Source organism: Micromesistius poutassou (assembly GCF_964030765.1).
Source record: "Micromesistius poutassou genome assembly, chromosome: 21".
Taxonomy (NCBI): domain Eukaryota; kingdom Metazoa; phylum Chordata; class Actinopteri; order Gadiformes; family Gadidae; genus Micromesistius; species Micromesistius poutassou.
Window position 1 is genome coordinate 12,705,986 of NC_140291.1, and position 22,273 is coordinate 12,728,258.

The window sequence follows — 22,273 nt, forward strand, 5'->3', positions numbered from 1 at the left end:
TGCGAGTCCAAAGGGGGCGTTGCATTCAGCCTATGTTGTGGGTAGATCAACACAGTGGTATGAGGCCTTTTGCGTGACTGAGACCGAGATTTTTATCTGGTGTGCTGGAGATTGCTGCACCACAAACCGTCTCTTACATGTTTGTTGAATCAATATTTGATCTTGACAGACACTTTAACAAATCTGTACACAGTATGTATGTACATTTAAAGTTCCTTAACAAGTTTCCTTAACATTCAGAGTAATACTTTATAGTATTAAGTGAGTTAACCTAGTAATTTAAGCAAATAATCTTCTATTTAATCATACTGCTTTTTTAACTTTGATTATATTTTAACTTGTATTTTATCGTTATATTTATACTCTTTGAAACCATCAATTAACTTTTAGTACATTTGCATTAAGCTTTGTATCGTCATCTTTTTTAATTGTCGTGTATCATTCCCTTATTTTCCCCTGAGATGGGAGAGATCCGACGCCCGACCCGCACCCGAAGGAAATTTAGACACATTAGATGGAACGCCGGGGAATTATACTACCTGGTGTTGAAGTGGTGCTTTGGATTGCTGTGCAAAAAAAATTTTGCACAGCAAAGGCGTCCAGGCGTCCGACCCGACCCGCATTCGTGTCCGACACAGTACATTATTTTTCAGTTTCAGCCAAATTGTGCGGGTCACCCGTCGGGTACCCGCGGGGTACCTGAGCCCATGCAGGACTCTGGCCAAGATAACCCCCACTACGAGTCTTTACTTGTTGTGAAAGGACCAGAGACATCCGAGAACCCGACAAAGTCTTTAATTCCTAATATCATCCAGAGGCGATATTACAGCTTTTGGCCGTGATAATATATATTATATTATATAGATAGCTATATATTATATAATATTATATTATTTAGATATAGAGCTCCAGGAGTCCGCAAACGGCAACAATCACTTCTCCTCCTGCTGCAGTTCACTCTGGACTGCAGGGAGTGAACGCTGATTGGCTGTTATGTTACGTCCCTCAGGGAGTGAACGCTGATTGGCATTGTGGGAGTTGTTGTCTTCAATCCACAAGTGCCAAAAGGTCTGCCTTTTCTTGGTCAAGAAGGCACCAAATTAGAAATTTATGTTAATATTCGACTACATATATGACCCACTTTCAATACAGATTCACAGCTAGCAAGACAGTAGAATAAATGCCTTGTTATTCAGACATTTTCTTAAGTTTCAGCTTAAAATAAGCATTGCATTCTTGATTTTCTCAATCCCCAGAGTTGGATTATGGGGCTCCTTCCAGGGCTTAGCTGTGTGGTTCTCACCATGGCGCTTGCCCTCCTGTCTGCTGCTAGCGTCCAGGGCGGTAAAGTCCTGGTGTTCCCAGTGGACGGCAGCCATTGGATCAACATGAACCTGCTGATTGAGGGTCTCCACGGCAGGGGTCACGAGGTCACGGTGGTCCGTACGTCAACCAGCTGGTACATCAAGGAGCAGTCCCCCCTCTACACCTCCATCACCATCCCCCTGTCGGAACCCATGAACATGGAAAACCAGGACTTCTTCGTGGAGTTGCTGTCCAAGATGCTGGCCCTCCAGAAAGAGGGAGCGTCCGTGTTGTCCTTTGTCGCTTTCTACAGCCAGATGCTGACCAGCCTGTCTGGTATTCACCACCAGGCTTGCCAGGTCGCCATGAAGATGTTCGAAGACAAGGTGTTGATGCAGAGCCTGCGAGACGCCCAGTATGACGTGGTCCTAATGGATCCAGGTCTGCCCATCGGGGTTCTCTTGGCTCATGAGCTCAAACTCCCCACAGTGTTTAACGTTCGGTGGATCACCAGCGGAGAGGGACACTTTGTGGTTGCACCATCACCCGTTTCTTACGTTCCCACTAGCGGGTGTGCAGTGACGGACAAGATGACCTTCCCGCAGAGGGTCAAAAACATGTTCTACTTTATGCTGAACACAGTCATCGATTATATGGTGGTGAGCCCTCACTACAATCGACTGGCCGAGAAGTATCTAGAACCTGGGACCAATTTCTACCAACTCTTACAGGGAGCGCACATCTGGCTCATGAGGGTGGACTTTGTCTTTGAGTTCCCCAGACCCACCATGCCGAACATCATCTACATTGGCGGCTTCCAGTGTAAGCCCTCGAAGCCTCTGCCTGCTGACCTGGAGGCCTTTGTCCAGAGCTCAGGTGAACACGGTGTGATCATGATGTCACTGGGTTCCCTGGTAAAAGGCCTGCCCGTTGAGATCACCGACCAGATTGCCACCGCCTTTGCACAGCTTCCCCAGAAGGTCATCTGGAGGCTCCCCGGAGAGCCGCCGAGCACCTTGGGAAACAACACCATGCTGGTGAAATGGTTGCCTCAGAACGACCTTCTCGGCCACCCCAAGGTCAAAGTGTTTGTCGCCCACGGGGGGACCAACGGCATCTATGAGGCCATATACCACAGGGTGCCCATCGTGGGCATACCCTTGCTCTTCGACCAGTTTGAGAACATCTTCAGGCTGGAAGTGCGTGGTGCTGCCAAGGGAGTGGACGTCACCCAACTCACCAGCCAGAACTTTGTAGAAACTCTACAAGAGGTTCTACACAATCCTTCCTACAGGGACAACATGAAGCGGTTGTCGGACCTCCACCGGGACAAGCCGATGCACCCTCTGGACACCGCCCTCTTCTGGACAGAGTTTGTGATGCGGAACAAGGGAGCTGCCCACTTGCGTACAGACTCCTATAAGTTGCCTTGGTACTCGTATCATTCACTGGACGTTATGTGCCTGCTGTTGGCTGTGCTGTTCCTGCTGGTAGCGGTCATGGTTCTTTCAATTTATTTTCTTTGTTCTAAACTGTGCAGGAGAAAGCAGAAGCTAGAGTAATATGAATGGCTGTTTAACTGTTTCTAGGAGGCGAGCATTCAATTAGAAAAAAAAACGGCTGCCATTTGTATTCTGTTAGATACCGTAACCATCGATCATCGATTAGTTAAGTGAAATGATCTGTGAGAATATCTGTTCTGGGTGACGGCACCTCTTTTCCCTGATTGGTTCAGGGAATCCATCTTGCCTGTCAGTCACGTTCGCACACAAAGCGTTGTCCTAACTCCACAACAGGTGAGTAAAGCAGCAATTCTCAATGGCTGAATAACGGAGAGTGGCAGGATAGGTTTTTGGGGTTGTTTAGTATGTAAATCTTGCTCTCTTCTGCTCTCTCTTATGCCTACAGAACCTTTAACTGGACAGTCCTAACCTCTGATTTTAAAACAGCTTTTAAAGCTTTTAAAACAAGACTGAAGACTTTTATGTTTGCTTTAGCTTTCTGCTAAATCTTAAATCTACAATGCTTCTATTTTTTATTTTATTAGTAACTTTGCCTTTATTTTCTCACTTTCTAAAATGCATTTTTATTAACTCTGCCTTGCTAAAATGTTTTTTTTAAACTTTGCCTTTATTTTCTATCTATTTTACTTTTTACTTATCTATTATTTTATTTTATTGTATGACAATGTTTATATGTGAAGCACTTTGAGTCTGCCTTGTGTATGAAAAGTGCTATATAAATAAAGTTGCCTTGCCTTGCCTTGCCTCTGATAAGACGTTTGACTCACACACAGGTTTCAGGGGTAGAGTTTGTATTGTTGAACAGTTTATACCATGTATTCCAGGAAGAGTACAATCTAAATAGTTAAGTACACAGAAGAGGATCATTTGTTTTTAACTTTGATAAAGGCGGTTGGGCTCTAAATACGTTCTGAGTATGTTTTTCCATAGCTCATTGTTTCTCAATGTACATTTTAAAACCGCTTCAGATCTTTGTTTAGGAAAAAAGTTAATGAATGTTCCACTTTGTACCACAATTATTCTACCTGTCTTAATACGCAAAATGAAAATAAAACTGAATTTAAATCACAAATTTCAAGTTGAATAATTACCCATAAACATGAAGCAGGCAATTTTCAGTTTTCAATCTTTCTATAACAAAAAATCACCATGTTGGTTTTAACCTTTTGCAAAGCCCACAAAGGTCCCCGAACATTAAACATTCTTCTCACAAATCCACCTGTAGCTATAATCACACAAGCCATCCATCCAGGAGGACAGATCTTCCTGGTTGTTGTCAATGTGTCCGCAGTCTTCTCCTTGAGGGTTCTCAAGAGCTGTTCTGTTCCGGTTCAGCCAGAACCTACAGGGAACAATAAGCAACACGCTGTAGGACAGGATGTGACAGCACAAGGTATTTATAGAGCACATTTAAAACACAAAGGCTATCCAGAGTGCTTTAAAGACTATGCTGTTTGGGTCTCAAAAAGTGTTTGTATAAAGTTGTTAGATGTGGGGGATTCTCTGTAAGATAACTCATTATCACTGTATGAGCCATTTCTGTGTTTGGGTGTGTGTCTGTGAGGGGCCAGTAGGTGTCCTCAGTGCACCAGGAAGAGGGGTTACAAAGGTGGGAACTAGTGTTTCCGGGTGCAGGTGTTGCTAGTCGGAAGAGCTAACAGTTTTCGACCGCTCTGCTCCGCCACGCTACGGCAGGCGAGTCAGTATTGGGAAATGGTGCATGATGGACCTTTGTTCACACCGTTAATGGATGTTGCGTATGATCGTTATGGTGAGAAAAATAAAGAAGCATGCAAAGTACCAAACCAGGAAGTCGTCTGTCTCCTTCAGTGGCCGGCAAGCGCGTCAATCTTAAGTTAACCTGTTCTAGCAGCCCTCAGTGGCTTTAAGCTTTAGGTTTAGCCTCTACAATCACTGTGTACCAACCTGCTCCTGCTTGGTGTTGAGGACCAGGAGGTTGCCCCCTTGTGTCCGGCACCAGGCCCTGCTCACTCCTCCAGGTGGGCGTGCGGGACGAGAAGTAGTAGCACGTGGTCTGGAACAGCCCAGTCCTCAGGACAGGTGTTACAAACCCGCTCTGTGCAGAAAAGGATGAGAAATGCGCAGTCTATTGGACATTGATTAGGCCTGTTCATCAATAATAATCAATATTGGTTACAAGTGTACTAGCTGGATGCCCCCCAGCCTAAACAGAAACATTTTGAGAGGGAAATCATATAGCTACCATTTGTATTCCTATTGACGACGGGGCAGTAGCGGTCCAGAAAGCGATATACTTCCTCCTTTGCGCATATGTCCATCAACATGGACTCCCTCTCCCCTGCTCTGCCCCTCGCATCCTGCTCAGGTTGCAGTTCCGTTCTTGCAGCTTGTCGATGAGGGAGTCCTCGACCTCCGGTTGTTCTTCACTCTCTCCTGTCAGGATCGCCGTCCTCGCAGTGAGGTTTGCACGCCGAGTTCGGAGTTTAGTTGCACAAGAGCTTCCCTTTGGTCGTTGGCATGAATCAGCTCCTCCCGTAGAAGGATGTTGCTGTCGGATAAGTTGAGCATCTGGGCTTCCAGCTCGGAGGTACTGAGGAGCAGAGAGGAGATGTTCTGGGACGTGGTTCTGCTCGTGTTTTCTAGAGCCGCGATGTACACAACCAGCTGTCCGTGGTTTCGGAGCAGTGTGTCGTAGGATGAGGTTCGTCTGGTCTGTTGGTCCTGTAGTTGGTCAAGGCCCGGTTCTTGATGGTGAGGCTGGCAGATGTTTGGTTGAGCTGTATGCTCTGGTCCATAAGCCAGGTGTTGCTCTGCTGCAGGTGTTGGTTCTGTTCTCTGAGTTGGGGTTGTCTTTGGTTGTGATGAGGTGGTGGTCACTCCGATTCTGAAGGTCCAAGAGAAGATCCTCCCTCCCTGGCTTGTTCCGACTTGTGGTCTAAACAATACACAGGTTGTAGTGATATCATCTGCACCCCAATCATGTAGGCCTACTTACAATGATAACACGTTATCAATTGATTGAAGATAAGATTGATATTGCTGATATTGCTGTCAATAGCTGTTTTGGTAGTTGCAGGCATATTATTAATATATTGTCCTCTGAATCAAATTAAAATCAATCTTTTTTTTTTTTTCATATGAACTATATCAACTTGATCGTGCCTACTCACACAAAATGGATAGAGCGACGCAAACGAGCAGCAGAGACCCGCAGACCGCGGACTGCGTCCTGACCGCGGCGGACGGCCCGGGGCACAGCGCCGTCTGGTCTCTTACCATCAGGGGAACCTGGAGACACACACAGATAAGGGACCAGGATGATTCGACAGCTACTGTTTAACCAAATAAATCAATCAATCAATACAAAATAATACTATTATCAAAGTTTTGTATTATAGTTTTTATTTTGATTGTGCTACGATTACTATTAGGCTACTATTAGGCTAAGTTGAATTATGATTATTATTATGATTCTTATTATCATACACTAATGTAAATATCCACCAATAAGCGACAGTTGGGGTTCTTAAATGAGCTATAGTTCTCGGTCATTCAGTGGAGTGTTACCCCTCACCTGTGTGTGAGTCGTCCTTTCCTCACCTGTGTGTGAGTCGTGCTTTAAGGGGTTGATGGGACCCGACGAGCCGCTATTGAAACCTTGGATCCTCTGCCGGCCCACCATCTTATCTCAGCCCTAGGTTCAGGAATACAAATCAGGTTATGACAATACTAAAGATATTAAGTATAGTACTTTAAGTACTTTTCATGTCTGCAGGCTATTAAAATACATAGTATATTACTACCAGCCTGCTGAGTATAAGTACTTAATAACTAATTACGTTATGTTACATGTTTAGCCATCAGGTAGGCCTACCAGCCTTCCTTCATGTAGATTTACATTAGCTTACCTGTAGAAAACTGAATTAAGGTGTGCATATATACATATATAGAGAGAGAGGGATCAGCTTTTTAAACAGATGTAAAATAATGCAAAACACACATAATTTAGAAAGCAAAGGACTCACGTAGGGCGTATACCTGTTGGCCTAAATGGGATTCTTGTTGTCCAGTCGAAACAAATGGCGGATAAATCAAGGAAAGTGATTGAGTTGTAGTTCCTAAAGGTTCAGACTGGGGAGTGGAGAGAGCTGGTGAAACAGAGGAGTGTCTCTTTGGCTCTCCTTTATACCTCTATAAGGCCTTTATCAGAGACAGAGACACACACAAGTCTAACTCTTTCATGTCGTCGTCTTATCTAATGTGTGCTAATACCGAGAGGAACGAGGTGGTGGAGAAAGAGGGTCTAGACCAGAGTAGGTGTGGGGAACTAGCCCTCCATTGTAATGGATCATTCAATGGATATGAGGCTGTTATCTATCTACATTTATATGTTGAACTATTGCATTTGGTAATTGATTCAGGCCTACATATTTCATTCATTACAATTACAATAATGAATTGACGCCTGATCCCTTACTTGAGGATTGACATTGTTTATTACAGCCTATTATTCTTAGGCTGCATTGACGTTCAATTCCAATACATGATCTCTGTTCTGCCACCAGATGGCAGTAGGATTTTCTTTTAATGGTGCAGGGCAGGGCCTCCCATCTTCAGGAGGTTTCATGGAGATATTATGGTGCAAGGTTGGGGGGGGGGAGGTTGGGGGATTATCATGATAATATAGAGGAAGCTACAAGATGCAATAAATAACATTGTAAATAAAAAGCCATGACGCCAATAAACACAGACGGACCTCTCAACCCTGTGTGAAAAAATGAACCGTAAATACTCAATTGTGTATCATTTAAAAATATTCATGCTTTAATTCTCTCAAAAGCGAACAGGCCACTTATTGCCGTATTCATCCTGCCATGTTTGTTGGCAATGCGGATTCAGACTTCAGGTCAACGCTAAGAAGTGTGGCTTAAGAGCAGGAAGCGCAGTCACAGGGAGAGAGCCGGAGCAGATAACAGCCTGTTCTCTCTGAACCGAGAGGAACTCTACTGATTGTGGCGTGGAGGGAAGTGTGTGTCAACGCACGCTTCCTTGGCCAACAGAACAATAAGTGTTGCAGCTGAGCTCCTGCTGGTCTGCTGGCTGATTAGGAGTGTGTTACGAGAGTGGCTGGCACCACTACCACTTGAACACTTTACACGTTACTACACCTCATTACTTATTATTACCACTGTTTTCGTTTCTCTAGTATTATTACTTACTTTATTTTATCCTTTTTTTTCCTATCATTTTTTATTATTATTATTATTTAATATTGTGATCTATTGATGCTGCTACTTATTTTTACTTATTCTAACATATTTTTATTCGTACTTTTATGTACTATTTACTTTATCTTGTATTGTTGCTGCTATGTGGCTGTTGAGGAACCAAGCCTAAGTATTGTACTCTTGTGTACTTGCACAATAAGATGTAATAAAATAAACTCTGAAAAATGATGCTAATATAAAATGATATCATGTGAAATGATTATTCGTTATAATATACTACTTAAAGAAATCAAACTTCCCGATGATATATTTAGATAATATAAGAGTATCGTTTTAAGGCTGTTTCCCCAGTCTACCTGGTTTAGGATATGTTAATGAAGTGTGCTTTGAAAGCTTTCAATTTAGAGAGAGAGAGAGAGATAGAGAGAGAGAGAGAAGAGAGAGAGAGAGAGAGAGAGAGAGAGAGAGAGAGAGAGAGAGAGAGAGAGAGAGAGAGAGAGAGAGAGAGAGAGAGAGAGAGAGAGAGAGAGAGAGAGAGAGAGAGAGAGAGAGAGAGAGAGAGAGAGAGAGAGAGAGAGAGAGAGAGAGAGAGAGAGAGAGAGAGAGAGAGAGAGAGAGAGAGAGTGTGTGTCTATTATGGTTGTATTCTGTGTAAATTAGTTACTTAATTACTTCATCTTGAAACAGAGAGAGAGGTACATCTTACTGTTACACTATCCTCTATTATCAACATGCCCTCTATAGTCTCTGTATCTGATCTGTACTCTTCTAACTCTTCCTCTTACACTCTGACCACACACACACACACACACACACACACACACACACACACACACACATACCTATGTATGTATGTATGTATATTTCATTTATAAGACTATAAGACTATAAGAAGATTTATAAGAAAAAAGAAAAAAGTTAAGACAAGAAGGTATTCTACAATGATGATGGTTTTGTAGCCTATACTTTAATGATTATGGTACACAGCTAAATTGATCTAATTGAGATCAAGATCAAGATCAGATTAATCAGTACACAAATGGATATCATGAGCAGACCATCTGCCTGTATACAAATGTAATTAAATGTTCATATTGATATAATTCCTATTATTTATATTCTTATGATCATATTAGTTACCTCAAATGTTATTTAATTTGCTTACTCCAACATTATTTTATTTTTGCAATCAAACTGTATTTATTTCCTTCATTCATTGAAACATTCTTTCATGAATATAAACCTTACATCCTGTTGATCAAACAGTATTTCATTCATTCATTCTGACGTTATTGGATGAATTAACCCAAACAGTATTTCAATCATTTATTTGTTCAAACATAATTCAGTTAATTGATTGATTCATTCAAATATTATTAAAATAATTAAATAATCAAATCAACATTATTTCCTTTTCTACAGTTATTTAATTCATTCATCCACATTAATACTTCCTTGCCACACAAGTTTTAATGTATTTCTATTATGGTTGTGTGTGTGTGTGTGTGTGTGTGTGTGTGTGTTGATGTGTCTATGTGTGTCTGTGTGCTTGTTCCTGTGTGTTGTGTGTTAATGTGTGTTTATCCCTGTCCCTGTTGTTTTTGTGTGTTTATGTGTGTGTGTTGTACATGTTTCTGACCATGTTAATGTGTGTGTACTCGTGCCTTTGCATGTTTCTAAATATGTGTATTGATATCTGTGTACTTGTGTGTGTGTTTGTGTCAGGGTAAGGGAAAGCTCTTCTCTTTATCTCAGGGCTCTCTTCTCACAGCCAGGAACTGTCTGTCATCAGGGAAGCTTGATGCAAATGCTGGCTGCTTCCCAAACAACCTCGCTTCCTCTGCCCCCCCCCCCCCACACTGTCTCACACACTATTGCTGCTCGCACAGGAAATGATTGTCGACCGCAGCGTCTGTCTCCTCTCCTCCAAGACGGTAAGGGTGGCACGCTTATGAAGGGTGAAACTGTATCTGAAGGGTGAAACTGCTTATGAAGTTTCAACCCATTATCTCACTCACAGGATACAGCTTTGTTTGAAAATCAATAAATTTATATATTAATTATATTCCATTCTGTTCACCTCTACTCGGTATGTCTGTTATTTTCTGTGCCATTTTACTATAATCTAATCTATTCCATTTCAGTCTGTTCTGTTTTTGTTTTAGTTTTTTGTTCTGTTCAACTCTTCTAACCCTAACCCTATGATAAAAGTCTCTGGTAGAATGACTACATGAGAAAAGTCTCTAGAATAATTGAGTAAATAGTGAAATATACCAAAGAAATGATATTGAGCAATGAGTTTTCCAACTGGGAAGGGAACCATTTGATTTGGGTGTTAAACTCCCAGACTAAAGGCACTAGGTTAAATCCCAGCGATGTGAATTCACTAAGTCGCTGTAGAGTGTCCAGGCAAATGATCTCCTACCTAAATGACAGAATAGGTTGTTTGTCAATATGACCCAAAACAACCAAGTGGTGCTCACTGCAGAGCCAAAGGGGGAACCTGACCTAGTCCAGGTCCACCTCTCTGGACCTAGTCCAGGTCCACCTCTCTGGACCTAGTCCAGGTCCACCTCTCTGGACCTAGGCCAGCTGATTGGGTGGTATTCTGGCCAATCAACCCAGTTATGGTTAAGGTTATGGTTAGGTTAAGGTGTTACGGTCAGGTCTAGAGGTTAGGGTTAGGGTTAGACTATTGACTATTTTTAAAGATCCCATATCATGCTTTTTAGGGCTAATGATTTAATATGAGGGTACTACTAGAATAGTAGGACCCTCATTATGTAACGTTAGGAGAAAACCATGGTTGTTGAAGGCACAGGCTTTTTAGTGCAATGCATTACATTCGATCAGACTAATACATTTTACTTAAAGAATTTCCCAAAATGGGCAAGATTAGTTTGACAAATGATTCCTTGTTTATACTAACACAGTCTAGCAGTCAGGTTGTCAGTCAGCTACGGTACAGTAACCTAACCGCCCTGATCCAGGGGCCCTGTGGCCCCCCCGGGGGCCTCAGTCCCGCCCGTTGCTATTCCGGACCACCAGGTAGACCAGGAGGGGGATGAGGGTGACCGGGCCCAGCGTCAGCACCACCACCAGGGCGTGCGGCGCGTCGGGGAGCGCCACCTTCTCCTCGGGACAGCGGAGGAAGAAGGCGGCGTGCGTGTGGAGGAAGTAGTCCTGCACGGTGGGGTTGGGGTAGTAGCAGTCCAGCATGGAACACAGCTGCTCCAGGCAGACAGTCAGGCTGTTGTAGGGCCTGCAGCCAGGGGTCACACGGGGACATCGGCGTCAACGTGATGAGGTTGCTCCTCAATGTTATTTCATTCATTCATTGAAACATTATTCCGTTCATTTAAACATTTTTGCATTCATACATTCATTCCAAACCTTATTTTATCCGTTCAAATTGCCATTCTACTGTTAGTTCCTTTATTGAAACATTAATTTATGATGATGATATAATGAACTGACGGGCTTTACTGAGGAGAAGGAGGGGGCTCTTTCACCCCATGACCTCTCACTAAATCCATGACCTCCCACCATATGACGTCCCACCCAACCCACAACCTCTCACCCAAAACATATCACCCAAGCCAATACCCCTCACCTCATCCCACGACCTGTCATCTCATCCCTCGACCTCTCATCCCACGACCTCTCCTCCCATGACCTCTTATCTCAAGACCTCTCATCCCACGACCTCTCATCCCACGACCTCTCATCCCATGACCTCTCCTCCCACGACCTCTCATCCCACAACCTCTCCTCCCATGACCTCTCATCCCACGATCTCTCATCCCATGACCTCTCATCCCACGACCTCTCATCCCACGATCTCTCATCCCACGACCTCTCATCCCACGACCTCTCCTCCCACGACCTCTCATCCCATGACCTCTCTTCCCATGACCTCCTCACCTGATGACCTGGTCGAAGGAGCACCAGTGCTGGGCCCCGATGGCCTCCATACTCTGCTCAAACTCCAGGCCACATAGACTGTGGATGTGCTGCTCCAGCAGCTCCTTGTGGCAGCGCCTGAGAGGATGCCTCTGCTCCTGATCCTGGAAGCTTTCTGGAGGGGAGGGAGGAGGCAGGGTAGTGTAGTTATTGGTTAGCAAAGATGTGCTTGGTTCCGCAATCTCCATGACCGCTACCTGTAGGTATCCTAGGGTAAGATTTACCCCCTAACCCCTACATGCTCCTTTGAGGTGCTGTCGATAAGATTTAACAATAGCTGTCATTTGAGTGTCATTTGAAAGTGAAAGCCTCCAAGTGAGTGGAATGTACTGAGAATATGTGTTCTGGGTGACTGTAAGCCCGCCTCTGTATGAGACTATTTGGATTTAAGGTTAATCTCTGAGCAATCAGGGCATCACTTCCCTGATTGGTTTGGGGAGTCCATCTTGCCTGTCAATCACAGGTGCCTGACTGCAACACTTCTCAATGGCAGAGAAACGTTGATAGAGGGGCAGCAGAGATGGGGGACATTGATTAACTTGAATTAGATTTGTTAACTGTTAAGAGTTCAACTCAAGCATTAATTTTAGATTATTTAAGAAAATATTAAACAACAAAACAGAATTTTGTTACTAACTAAAAATATATTTTAGATTAATAAGAAGAATACAATGTAAATTGCAAGATTCTCCAATTCTTATCTATGTTCTCATAGATAAGAATTGGAGAAGCAGAGGAATGTTTTTTTAACAGAAACATGGGAGATTCGTGTGTCTGGATGATGTTAATAAAACAGCTTTCCTTCAACAGACATTCCTCCCATTCTCTGGATGTTCCCAAATCTGTTTGTTCCTCAGCTTGCAGTATAACTGTTGTTCTAGTTGCTAGTAATGACACATTCTGAAGTTGTCTTCTAACAATCATCTGGGACCACCGCTAACTGCCAGTAGCAACTGGACAGATCAATGGTACCACTCTTCCACTCTTGTCTAGACAGGGAGATGTGGGGTTCCTCTATCTGAAGCAAGGGGTCAGCATGTTCATGGGTAACCCCATCTTTCTTCTTGATCAAAAGAAGGATTCTAATGTTCGCACTACCCTGGCTTGGTGTTCTTGGCCAAGCCCTCACAGCCTGGAATGTTCATCTCATTTGTTTGTTTCCTGTGCCATTGGGCACCACTGGCTACAGAATGTGCTCCCTCCTACTCAGTGTCTGTGTCTCTACCAGAGTGGTCTACACTGCACTAGTGGGCACTGCACTACATTTTCACATTTGCATTTTGATGACGCTTTTATCTGTCAGGAGCAGTTAGGGTGAGGTGTCTTGCTCAGGGACACCTCGACACAGCTAGGAGGAGCCGAACTAGCAACCTTCCGGTTACCAGTCAACCTGCTCTACCTCCTGAGCCACTGCTGCCCTAGTGTCATTAATGACAGTAACATTGCAATGTATGTCTTCAGTGATAATGAATTATTACTGAACAATTATTAATAACCTCTGTATCACAGTGGATGAACGTGAACACCACAGTCTTCTCACTGCTCAGGCAGATGATGAGTGGATTAAGATGTGGTGACGAAGATGATATGAGGCTGATAAAGATAATGAGGGAGACGAGAAAAGAAGGACGATGAAGGTGAGATAAGAAGATGATGGAGTTGAGGCTATATGGAGATTATATGAGGAAAATTAGGCAGAATGTATGAGGAAGATTATGCAGATTATATTAGGAAAATGAGGAAGATTATATGAGGAGGATGAGGCAGATTATATGAGGTAGATGACTCAGATTATAGGAGGCAGATGAGGCAAATTACATGGGGAAGATGAGGCAGACTATATGAGGAAGATGAGGCCGATTATATGAGGAAGATGAGGCAGATTATATGAGGAAGATGAGGCAGATTATATGAGGAAGATGAGGCAGATTATATGAGGAAGATGAGGCCGATTATATGAGGAAGATGAGGCAGATTATATGAGGAGGATGAGGCAGATTATATGAGGAAGCGGAAGATGAGACTCACCGTCCTCCTCTGTGGTCAGGTTCAGTTTGGCGTCAGGAGGCAGACCCACCGCAGCCTCCAGGTCGGCCAGCTCCTCGGAGGCCTGGGAGAACGGAGCCTGGTGCGGCTCCGCGGTACCTTCAGGGTTCATGTTGGTCATTATGTGAACGTTAAAGAAGAACCACTGTTGTTTTCTTGGGGCTGTCAGCTCTCTGTTAACAACCCTTCAGTTCAGTTTCAACAAGCGGAAGACTGGTGGGTTACCTTACATCAGCTAATCAGCAGGGTTATAATATTACCAGCCAATAAGAAGTTATGCATACGTAACACGTTTCTATTCTAGTCCCTCAATGCAAACCAAGTCACAATTGGTGTCAAGGATGCTGGCGTCATGTGATATTCATATTTGCATTTCGTAAAGACTCGCTGGGCAGCAACTGATTTAAAATATGTCTGCAGCCTTTTTTGAAGTTCAAAAATTCTGACTGAAAAACATACTCTTAGAAAAGTATTCCACCCAGATTTCTGTTGATATTTTGGTTGGTTTACAATAATCCGTAGATTGCTAACCTTTCCTTAGGCAAGGAACTTTTTTTAATTTGGCAGACTGTGATGCTCGTTCATCATCAACTGAAATTCGGTCGTATCATTTGAACATTTTTTGGAAAAGGCTTTCAACAGGATCTAGGGTCGACAAAGTGCTCATATTTCTGCTCACCATTATGCTTTGTAACCGAGGTGAGGTTGCTCTCATCTAAGGACCCTTCCCACCTCAGCTCCTCTCTCCCTGAGCTGTTCGTCACGTTGTCTGAATGAATACCTGACAGGAGAAAAACATGTTTTTTCATTAAACAGGGCCTTAACACTGGCTGCCGGGGCCCTTTATGGCGCATTTCCACCGGCGGGTACGCTTCGGACCCAGCACGCCTCAGCTCAGTAGTGAGGGTGCGGTATAGCCCAGCTCAGTTACCACTCGCGTTTCCACCACCGCCAGTACCCTTATGGTAGGGCGGGGTTTAAGCCGGACGGCGATAGCCACGGCAGCTACGTAAGCATCGTGACCTCATAGCAGCCCGACACAGTGTAGCCTGCTAATAAATCCAAGGAAAAAGAAGAATGCACACAGTGAACAAAGAGCAAAAATGTAGGACGTCCAAGAAGGACGGCAAACTTTTGCGCAACATTTTCTTCAATAAACGAAGCTTTCGCCGTTGTCCAGAAATACCTTGTGAGTACCGTGTTTGTTTGTTATCACCCCCTGTTGCACGGAAGGGACGATTCTGTCAACCAATCAACGGACGGCGTGTGTAGCTTAAACTTCCCGGGACCCTTCAGGCTCCCAGTACCCCAACGGAGGAGTACTGCGAGACGAGAATGGCTCAATAAGGCTCAGTCCGGGTCACGCCCACTTTTGGCGGACCCTGGGAACAGGAGCCTGGAACCCTCTCTCCCATCCCACAACCTCTCATCCCATGACCTCTCTCCCTAACCATGACCTCTCATCCCATGACCTCTCTCCCATCCCACAACCTCTCATCCCATGACCTCTCTCCCTAACCATGACCTCTCATCCCATGACCTCTCTCCCTAACCATGACCTCTCATCCCATGACCTCTCTCCCTAACCATGACCTCTCATCCCATGACCTCTCTCCCTAACCATGACCTCTCATCCCATGACCTCTCTCCCTAACCATGACCTCTCATCCCATGACCTCTCTCCCTAACCATGACCTCTCATCCCATGACCTCTCTCCCTAACCATGACCTCTCATCCCATGACCTCTCTCCCTAACCATGACCTCTCATCCCATGACCTCTCTCCCATCCCACAACCTCTCATCCCATGACCTCTCTCCCCAACCATGACCTCTCATCCCATGACCTCTCTCCCTAACCATGACCTCTCATCCCATGACCTCTCTCCCTAACCACAACCTCTCATCCCATGACCTCTCTCCCTAACCATGACCTCTCATCCCATGACCTCTCTCTCATCCCATGACCTCTCTCCCTAACCATGACCTCTCATCCCATGACCTCTCTCCCTAACCATGACCTCTCATCCCATGACCCCATGATGATGAATATAAGCTAAATATATATAGCTGAAGTGATAATTTATTATTCCTGAACCATAATTAATAACCTCTGTATCACAGTAGATGAAACCACTGTCTCCTCACTGCTCAGGTAGAAGATGATATGAGGCTGATGAAGATAATGAGGAAGATGAGATTAGAAGGGTGATGAAGGTGAGATAAGAAGATGATGGAGATGAGCCTATTTGGAGATTATATGAGAAAGACCAGGCAGATTATATGAGGAAGATGAGGCAGATTATATGAGGAAGCAGAAGATGAGACTCACCGTCCTCCTCTGTGGTCAGGTTCAGTTTGGCGTCAGGAGGCAGACCCACCGCAGCCTCCAGGTCGGCCAGCTCCTCGGAGGCCTGGGAGAACGGAGCCATCTGCGGCTCGACCGTACCTTCAGGGTTCATGTTGGTCATTATGTGATTGTTGAAGGTGAACCACTGTGGTTTCCCTGAGGGAAAACAACTGGGCTTGTTTTCCAAGAGGAGGACTGGTGCGCTACATTACATTAGCTAGTCATATCACATGACCAGCCATAAGTTTACAAGTGGTGTTGAGGATGCTAGCGTCATGAGTTATTCATGTTTGCGTTCGGTATAGACTCAGTCTGGGCCTCGCTGGGCAGCAACTGATTTAAAATATGGCCGCAGCCTTTTTGGAAGTTCAGAAATTCAGCCCATCAGAGTGGTGTTGCTGCTCACCTGCCAGGAGAAAAACATGTTTTTCATTCACTATAAAGGAGGGGTCAGCAACCCTAAAGGGCTAACTAATAGTACTACACAATTGTTTTTAGCACACGAAATAAATCGATGAATTATTTCACGAAAGGACCAAGCTGTGTGTGTACTTTGCTGTGAAATCGTTGTGTGTCGAACTTCCAGTGTACGATGTCCTTTTGGAACAAGACACGATAAGAATTTTGAAGATGAGGACGATGGAGTTCATTTGGAAAGTAGTGGTGCTGTAAGAGAAGCAAGGCAGTGTGTTTACAACACTATGAGCCTTCAAATATAAACCTAGATGAAGACAAGCAGTGCCTTGCTAAACACAGGAAGCCATTCTCAGATGGAGAATATACAAAGGAGGCTTTCCTCAGCAGTTCAGAGGTTATATTTAATGGATAACCAAACAAAGTCACAATCATCTCCAGGACTAAAGACATGCCTGCGGGAACTGTAGAAAGGCCCATTACTGATATGGCTGAAAATGTACGGTACCAGCAAACTCTTGCATGAATGTTGCGTTAATCTGTAAGATTGAATACATTTTATTTTGTGCCCAGGAAATTTTTATACATTTGAAGACATGATAAGTGTGTGTGTGTGTGTGTGTGTGTGTGTGTAGATGATTTTTTGGCATTGTCACTCTAGAAGGGGAGACGAGAAGCCGCAGTAAAGTAATAAATAAATAAATGCATATTATGAAAATATTAACAGGCACGGGGGTCCAATGACATGCGTCGCGAAGTAGGTCACATTGGTCGCTGTGTTGGTCGCTCGTCTGGCTGCTTGTGGTCACTGTGGTCGCTGGCTGGCATGGTCGCTCAAAGTCTCTGGTCGTTAATCAGTCAATTTGCATGTTATTAACGTCTTTTTCACAGTTGAAGTACCAGAAAGCCATGATCTCTGGCGAAAGCTACTCTTTATTGCTAATATTATTTTAATATTTTTCTATTGAAGTACAATTTAAAATGATGTAATCGTTGCTTTATCAGTATCAATAAAATCTATTAATTGTCAAATAATGTATTTTATATATTATATATAGCCTATTTGTTTTGTTAAATGTCATAAGCCTAATAAGATACATTATGTACAAAGTTCTCAGTCATAATATAGTTCCATATAAGTTCAGAAGATGCCAAATAAATGGTAAATAAATGTCCCAGTGGTACAAGCGGTAGTGACTGTAGGTCAGTAATCAAGTGGTTGCTAGTTGTATTCTCTCCTCAGTCACTTATTTTTGCTCTTTTAGTCAAACTTATTGACGCAATCAACCTCTTTCATTTTAACATTTTAGTATGATTTAGTACGATAGTATGATAATTATACAACGTAATGACGGGCTGCGACGACAGCCATGGCTGGCTGCTGGCCACTGGCCGCTGGCTGCGGCTGGCTGCTGGCTCTGGCAGGCTGACCGACTAGGTCGCGACCATAAAAGCATTGCGACCCTTTTGGCGGCAAATAGGTCGCAACCAACCAGAGGTATGGCTGAATGAGCGACCTGGGGCTGTGGCAGCCAGCCATTGTCACCATGGCTGCTACCAAAGTAGCTGTAGCTGGCTGCTTTCACAACCAAAAGCCTTTGTTATCAGTTAATATCTCATTGAACAGAATAAACATACGTGTGTCAGTAAAGTCACTGTTACTTTCTTCATAGGATATTTTATTAGTCATTTAACAAACCAATAGGCTATCCAATATAATCAATATAAATTCGTACCCATCACTGTATTACAAAGTAAATTTTAAATTAATTAAATATAGATATATAGACCGATAGGCCTATTTATTTATATATATATATATATATATATATTTTTTTTTTTTAATATATTATAAAAAGCCCTATTGGTCTATCAATATCTAAGCTATATGTGATTGTATGTACGTTTTTATTATGGCGAAGAAGTAAAAGCTGCAGCACGTTTTGAACTGCACACATTTTCCATCTAGTTTCGACTGGCTTTTTGGATTGTTGGTGCCGTTAAAATAGCATTTATAATCGTTAACTACTTTAACGGCTGTTGTGCGGCAAAATTCGCTGCGCAACAAAGTTCGCCTGACATAACTGCACACATAACTGCATAGCGACAGATTTTGATTTGTCACGCAGCAAAACTTCTGCAACAGCGCGACCAGGCGAAAAATATGTCTTTTGGTGTAAACACGGTTCGTTCACACCAAAAGACACATTTTGGTGTGAACGCATAGTGAACTAAAGCCGTTTCTCAATTCACGTTCTCGTGTGTTCTCGTGTACTTGTGTTCTCGATAAACGTCATCAGTGGTGGCCCAAGCACTGTTCCAATTCCAAGTACGCGAGTACTGTCGTAAAACCCGTGTGTGTTCTCGATGCGTTCTCGATGAGGCCGTTCTACCGAGGACGCATCGGAGGTGACTCGTGTGGACTCGGGACCGTTAAATATCCCAGGATGCATCATCGAGTCCGCTGCTGTTCCAGTTGCAGAGTGCGTACTCGCGTTCTCGGAAGTCTGTACTTGCAAGTCCGAACTTGCCAAGTACGTAGGCCTACTTCCAAGTACGTAGTCCGCGTACTTGGTATTGAGAAACGGCTAAGAGTAACGCCCCCTTACGTCGATTCTCGTGCACGTGTTTAAAAGTGGTCGGTACAGTGTTTGGTTGTTGAGTGCCGGGCGGTCTCGGTGAAACTCATTCGCAACTTCCCACAAACGAGCCCACTAAATCAATGAAAAATAAGGAAATAGCCTAGGCTACAAATCATAAGTCATATCAAATAATTATGGACAGTGCATTTAGCAGAATACACGCATGATTACAAGTTTGTGCAGACCACGATAATGACGTTGTATGCACTTTAAAATGAGAGCCAAAGCAAACAATAAAAATACGTAAATTGCATTATATCAAGGAGGTAATTAAAAGCACCCTGCAAACTATTATCCAATGAGACTATGTCCAGCACTTAAAGTTTGGGCGTAGCCAGAAATTATAATTAAGGTGCGCCTGTGAGATTTTGGGTGGCCACGGTGATTTACCGGAACGCTGTTAGTATAACTGCTGTGTCCAGTGGAAGCCAGGGTCCGGACTCCGGAGCGATCGATACGTGCTGCAATAACCGGAGCACTGATTCAAATGATTTTTCGATACCTTATACGACGGGATGAATGAACAAAATCAAACTAAATGACAAATGTTGAGTGAACCACTTTCACTCAAACCATGGTCCATCATCAGAAATCCTCTGGCGGCTGCCCCAAACCATCCTGAAAGCAGCCCTGGCGCGCTCTCCACTAAATCACTCCACGCTGTACATGAAATGGAATGAAATGTATGGATATAATCGCAAAATACAATAGGGGGGTTTCCTTCACAGCCCCGCTTCTGTGGTAGCGAATGCTTGGACCGGTCACTACGCAGTCCTAGTGCAACGCTCACCGCGCTCTCTGTCACATTTTACTTTAAATTAAAATAAATCGTTGTAATGATTTCATTCTGAGATATTTAGGTGTGCCAGGACCACGCTTGGGTGTCCCAGGCACATCCATGCACACCCGTGCGCCACTTAACATTTTAAATATCAGCCCATACCACCGTTCAAGTCCTCCTATCATAATGAATGAAAGCGAAGACAACGTGAAACGCAAGCGAAAGCCCAACTGGTCCGACTCCCAGGACCAATTGCTACTGAGCTGTTTATAAACTCAATACAATAAATCATCTTACAATAAATGATTAGATAGTAATCATAAGTAAGAGTAGTTATATTATTTTTTTACTACAAATCATTTATTGCTATTATTATTTGAAATAAATAATGATGATTAAAGTGTTGTATTACTATTAATACATGAGACAAATTAAGTTAGTTTAAGTGATTTATTTATAGGCCTATTTATATATGAAATAATTAAGGATGATTAAAGGTATATTTGTAACATTGACCCCGTGTGTTTTAACCATAATAAAAGAGTCCTAAATTTAGTACTGACAAGCCCATTATTTTTAGGAGTTACTCCTAAATTCGGCACTTATGACCTATTAGCCCTAAGATTTTTTGTGAATACGGCCCCCGAACAAGCAAACTGTCAAACGTGGAGTAGGCCTACCTCCTTACAAAATGAAATAACTAGAACTAGAAAACCTGGATGTTGGGCAGAGTAGCTACATGAACCAGAAAGACAAACATCAAAGAGTGAAATTCAAACGCTAAAAACTACTATTTTGTCCTAAATGTGTCCGTTGATGACTCTGAATTCAGGGGTCCCTTAGATGTTTCAGTCATGTGATTACTGAAAGGCACGTCTAATGCTGATTCAGTGACCTATGAAGGCTTAAGGACTCATTTCTAATGACAAATAAAAAGCAATCTCTCACATGAACCACATTGCCCCAGTGGGTCTCTGCTTAGAGAACAACAGCGACACACACACAAACACGCAGTCCTACTCAAACTCTCTGGCATCTGGCAGGAAATGCCCACCAAACCTGGCTGATAGCATACTGATCTTCACTGAGATAAGACTGGGGTCTGTGAGTGTGTGTGTGTGTGTGTGTGTGTGTGTGTGTGTGTGTGTGTGTGTGTGTGTGTGCGTGTGTGTAAGAGAGCGTGCGTTGTAATAATAATATAATGATAGGCAAGTCGTACCTGAGACCAGAGCAGTAAACAGCAGGTGGACAAGCATGGTGGTAGATAGATGGCTGACTGTTGTTGAATCAGGTAGTAAGGAGTCAATCAGTGGTAGAGCAGCCGGTCAGAAGGCAGAAAGAATCAGGCAGTGAACTGATAGGCAGCAGTCGATCTGTGAGCAGTCACCTCAGGCCCTGAGTCCGTCTTAAATAAGGTCAGTATGCTGTCCAGGACGTCTGTCCTCTGGGTCTGGGAGGAGAGTGGGTCTGAAGTTAGTCCACTCCGGCTTTTGTTGGCACTGCTTGTATACCTAGTGTGTGTGTGTGTGTGTGTGTGTGTGTGTGTGTGTGTGTGTGTGTGTGTGTGTGTGTGTGTGTGTGTGTGTGTGTGTGTGTGTGTGTGTGTGTGTGTGTGTGTGTGTGTGTGTTGGGGGAGGTGTTGTGTGTTTGTGTGTGTGTTGTTTTGTGTGTGAGGCAGAGAAAGCAAGATAGACATAGAGGGGGAGACAGAGAGAAGTTCTAACTTTCCGATTGCAATATTGACATATAAGTCTTATTGTTATAATTATTCAGTATTTATTTTTCATTATTTCAATGTGTTGGAACTATTTCATGGATTATGTTAAAATATAATAAATCAGATATTTACAAATATAAGTAATGCAATAGAATGTTTCAATAACAATGCCACGGCAATGTAAATGTGTTATTTGGAAAGAAAAGGTGAAACAGAAGATTCCAGAGAGATGATGCCTAGAACCAGACATGGGGCGAGAGACGCTGATACACAGAGAGAGAGAGGACACTACAGGAGATAGAACCAGGCAGTGGGCGAGAGAC

The 22,273-nt window shown here is 43.5% G+C and overlaps 1 protein-coding gene and 1 pseudogene across 2 annotated transcripts in view; one reads left to right on the forward strand and one right to left on the reverse strand.

Moving 5' to 3' along the window:
• LOC311366596 (UDP-glucuronosyltransferase 2A3 pseudogene) overlaps window positions 1-3,566 on the forward strand; it is a 3,947-nt pseudogene extending 381 nt beyond the window's left edge. The window contains exon 2 of the transcript XR_014684229.1: window positions 1,257-3,566. The product of XR_014684229.1 is annotated as a UDP-glucuronosyltransferase 2A3 pseudogene (transcript). The remainder of the gene's footprint in view (window positions 1-1,256) is intronic.
• Window positions 3,567-9,350: 5,784 nt separating this feature from the next.
• On the reverse strand, window positions 9,351-21,657 carry LOC311367191 (uncharacterized protein). Its single transcript, XM_084486032.1, has 6 exons — window positions 21,453-21,657; window positions 16,379-16,495; window positions 14,727-14,828; window positions 14,030-14,146; window positions 11,963-12,116; window positions 9,351-11,300 (listed from the first exon to the last, which is right to left on the reverse strand). The coding sequence occupies exons 1-6, from the start codon at window positions 21,487-21,489 to the stop codon at window positions 11,054-11,056; spliced, it is 774 nt and encodes a 257-aa protein (XP_084342158.1). The 5' UTR covers window positions 21,490-21,657; the 3' UTR covers window positions 9,351-11,053.
• Between the last annotated feature and the right edge of the window lie 616 nt (window positions 21,658-22,273).

Excerpts from the sequence above, each read along its gene's own strand:
- LOC311367191 (XM_084486032.1), bottom strand. The coding sequence starts at position 21,489 with ATGCTTGTCCACCTGCTGTTTACTGCTCTGGTCTCAG. Across the intron at positions 16,496-21,452 it reads GTTTACTGCTCTGGTCTCAG|GTACGGTCGAGCCGCAGATG; the intron begins GTACGACTTGCC and ends TGAACCCTGAAG. Across the intron at positions 14,829-16,378 it reads CCTGACCACAGAGGAGGACG|GTATTCATTCAGACAACGTG; the intron begins GTGAGTCTCATC and ends TTCTCCTGTCAG.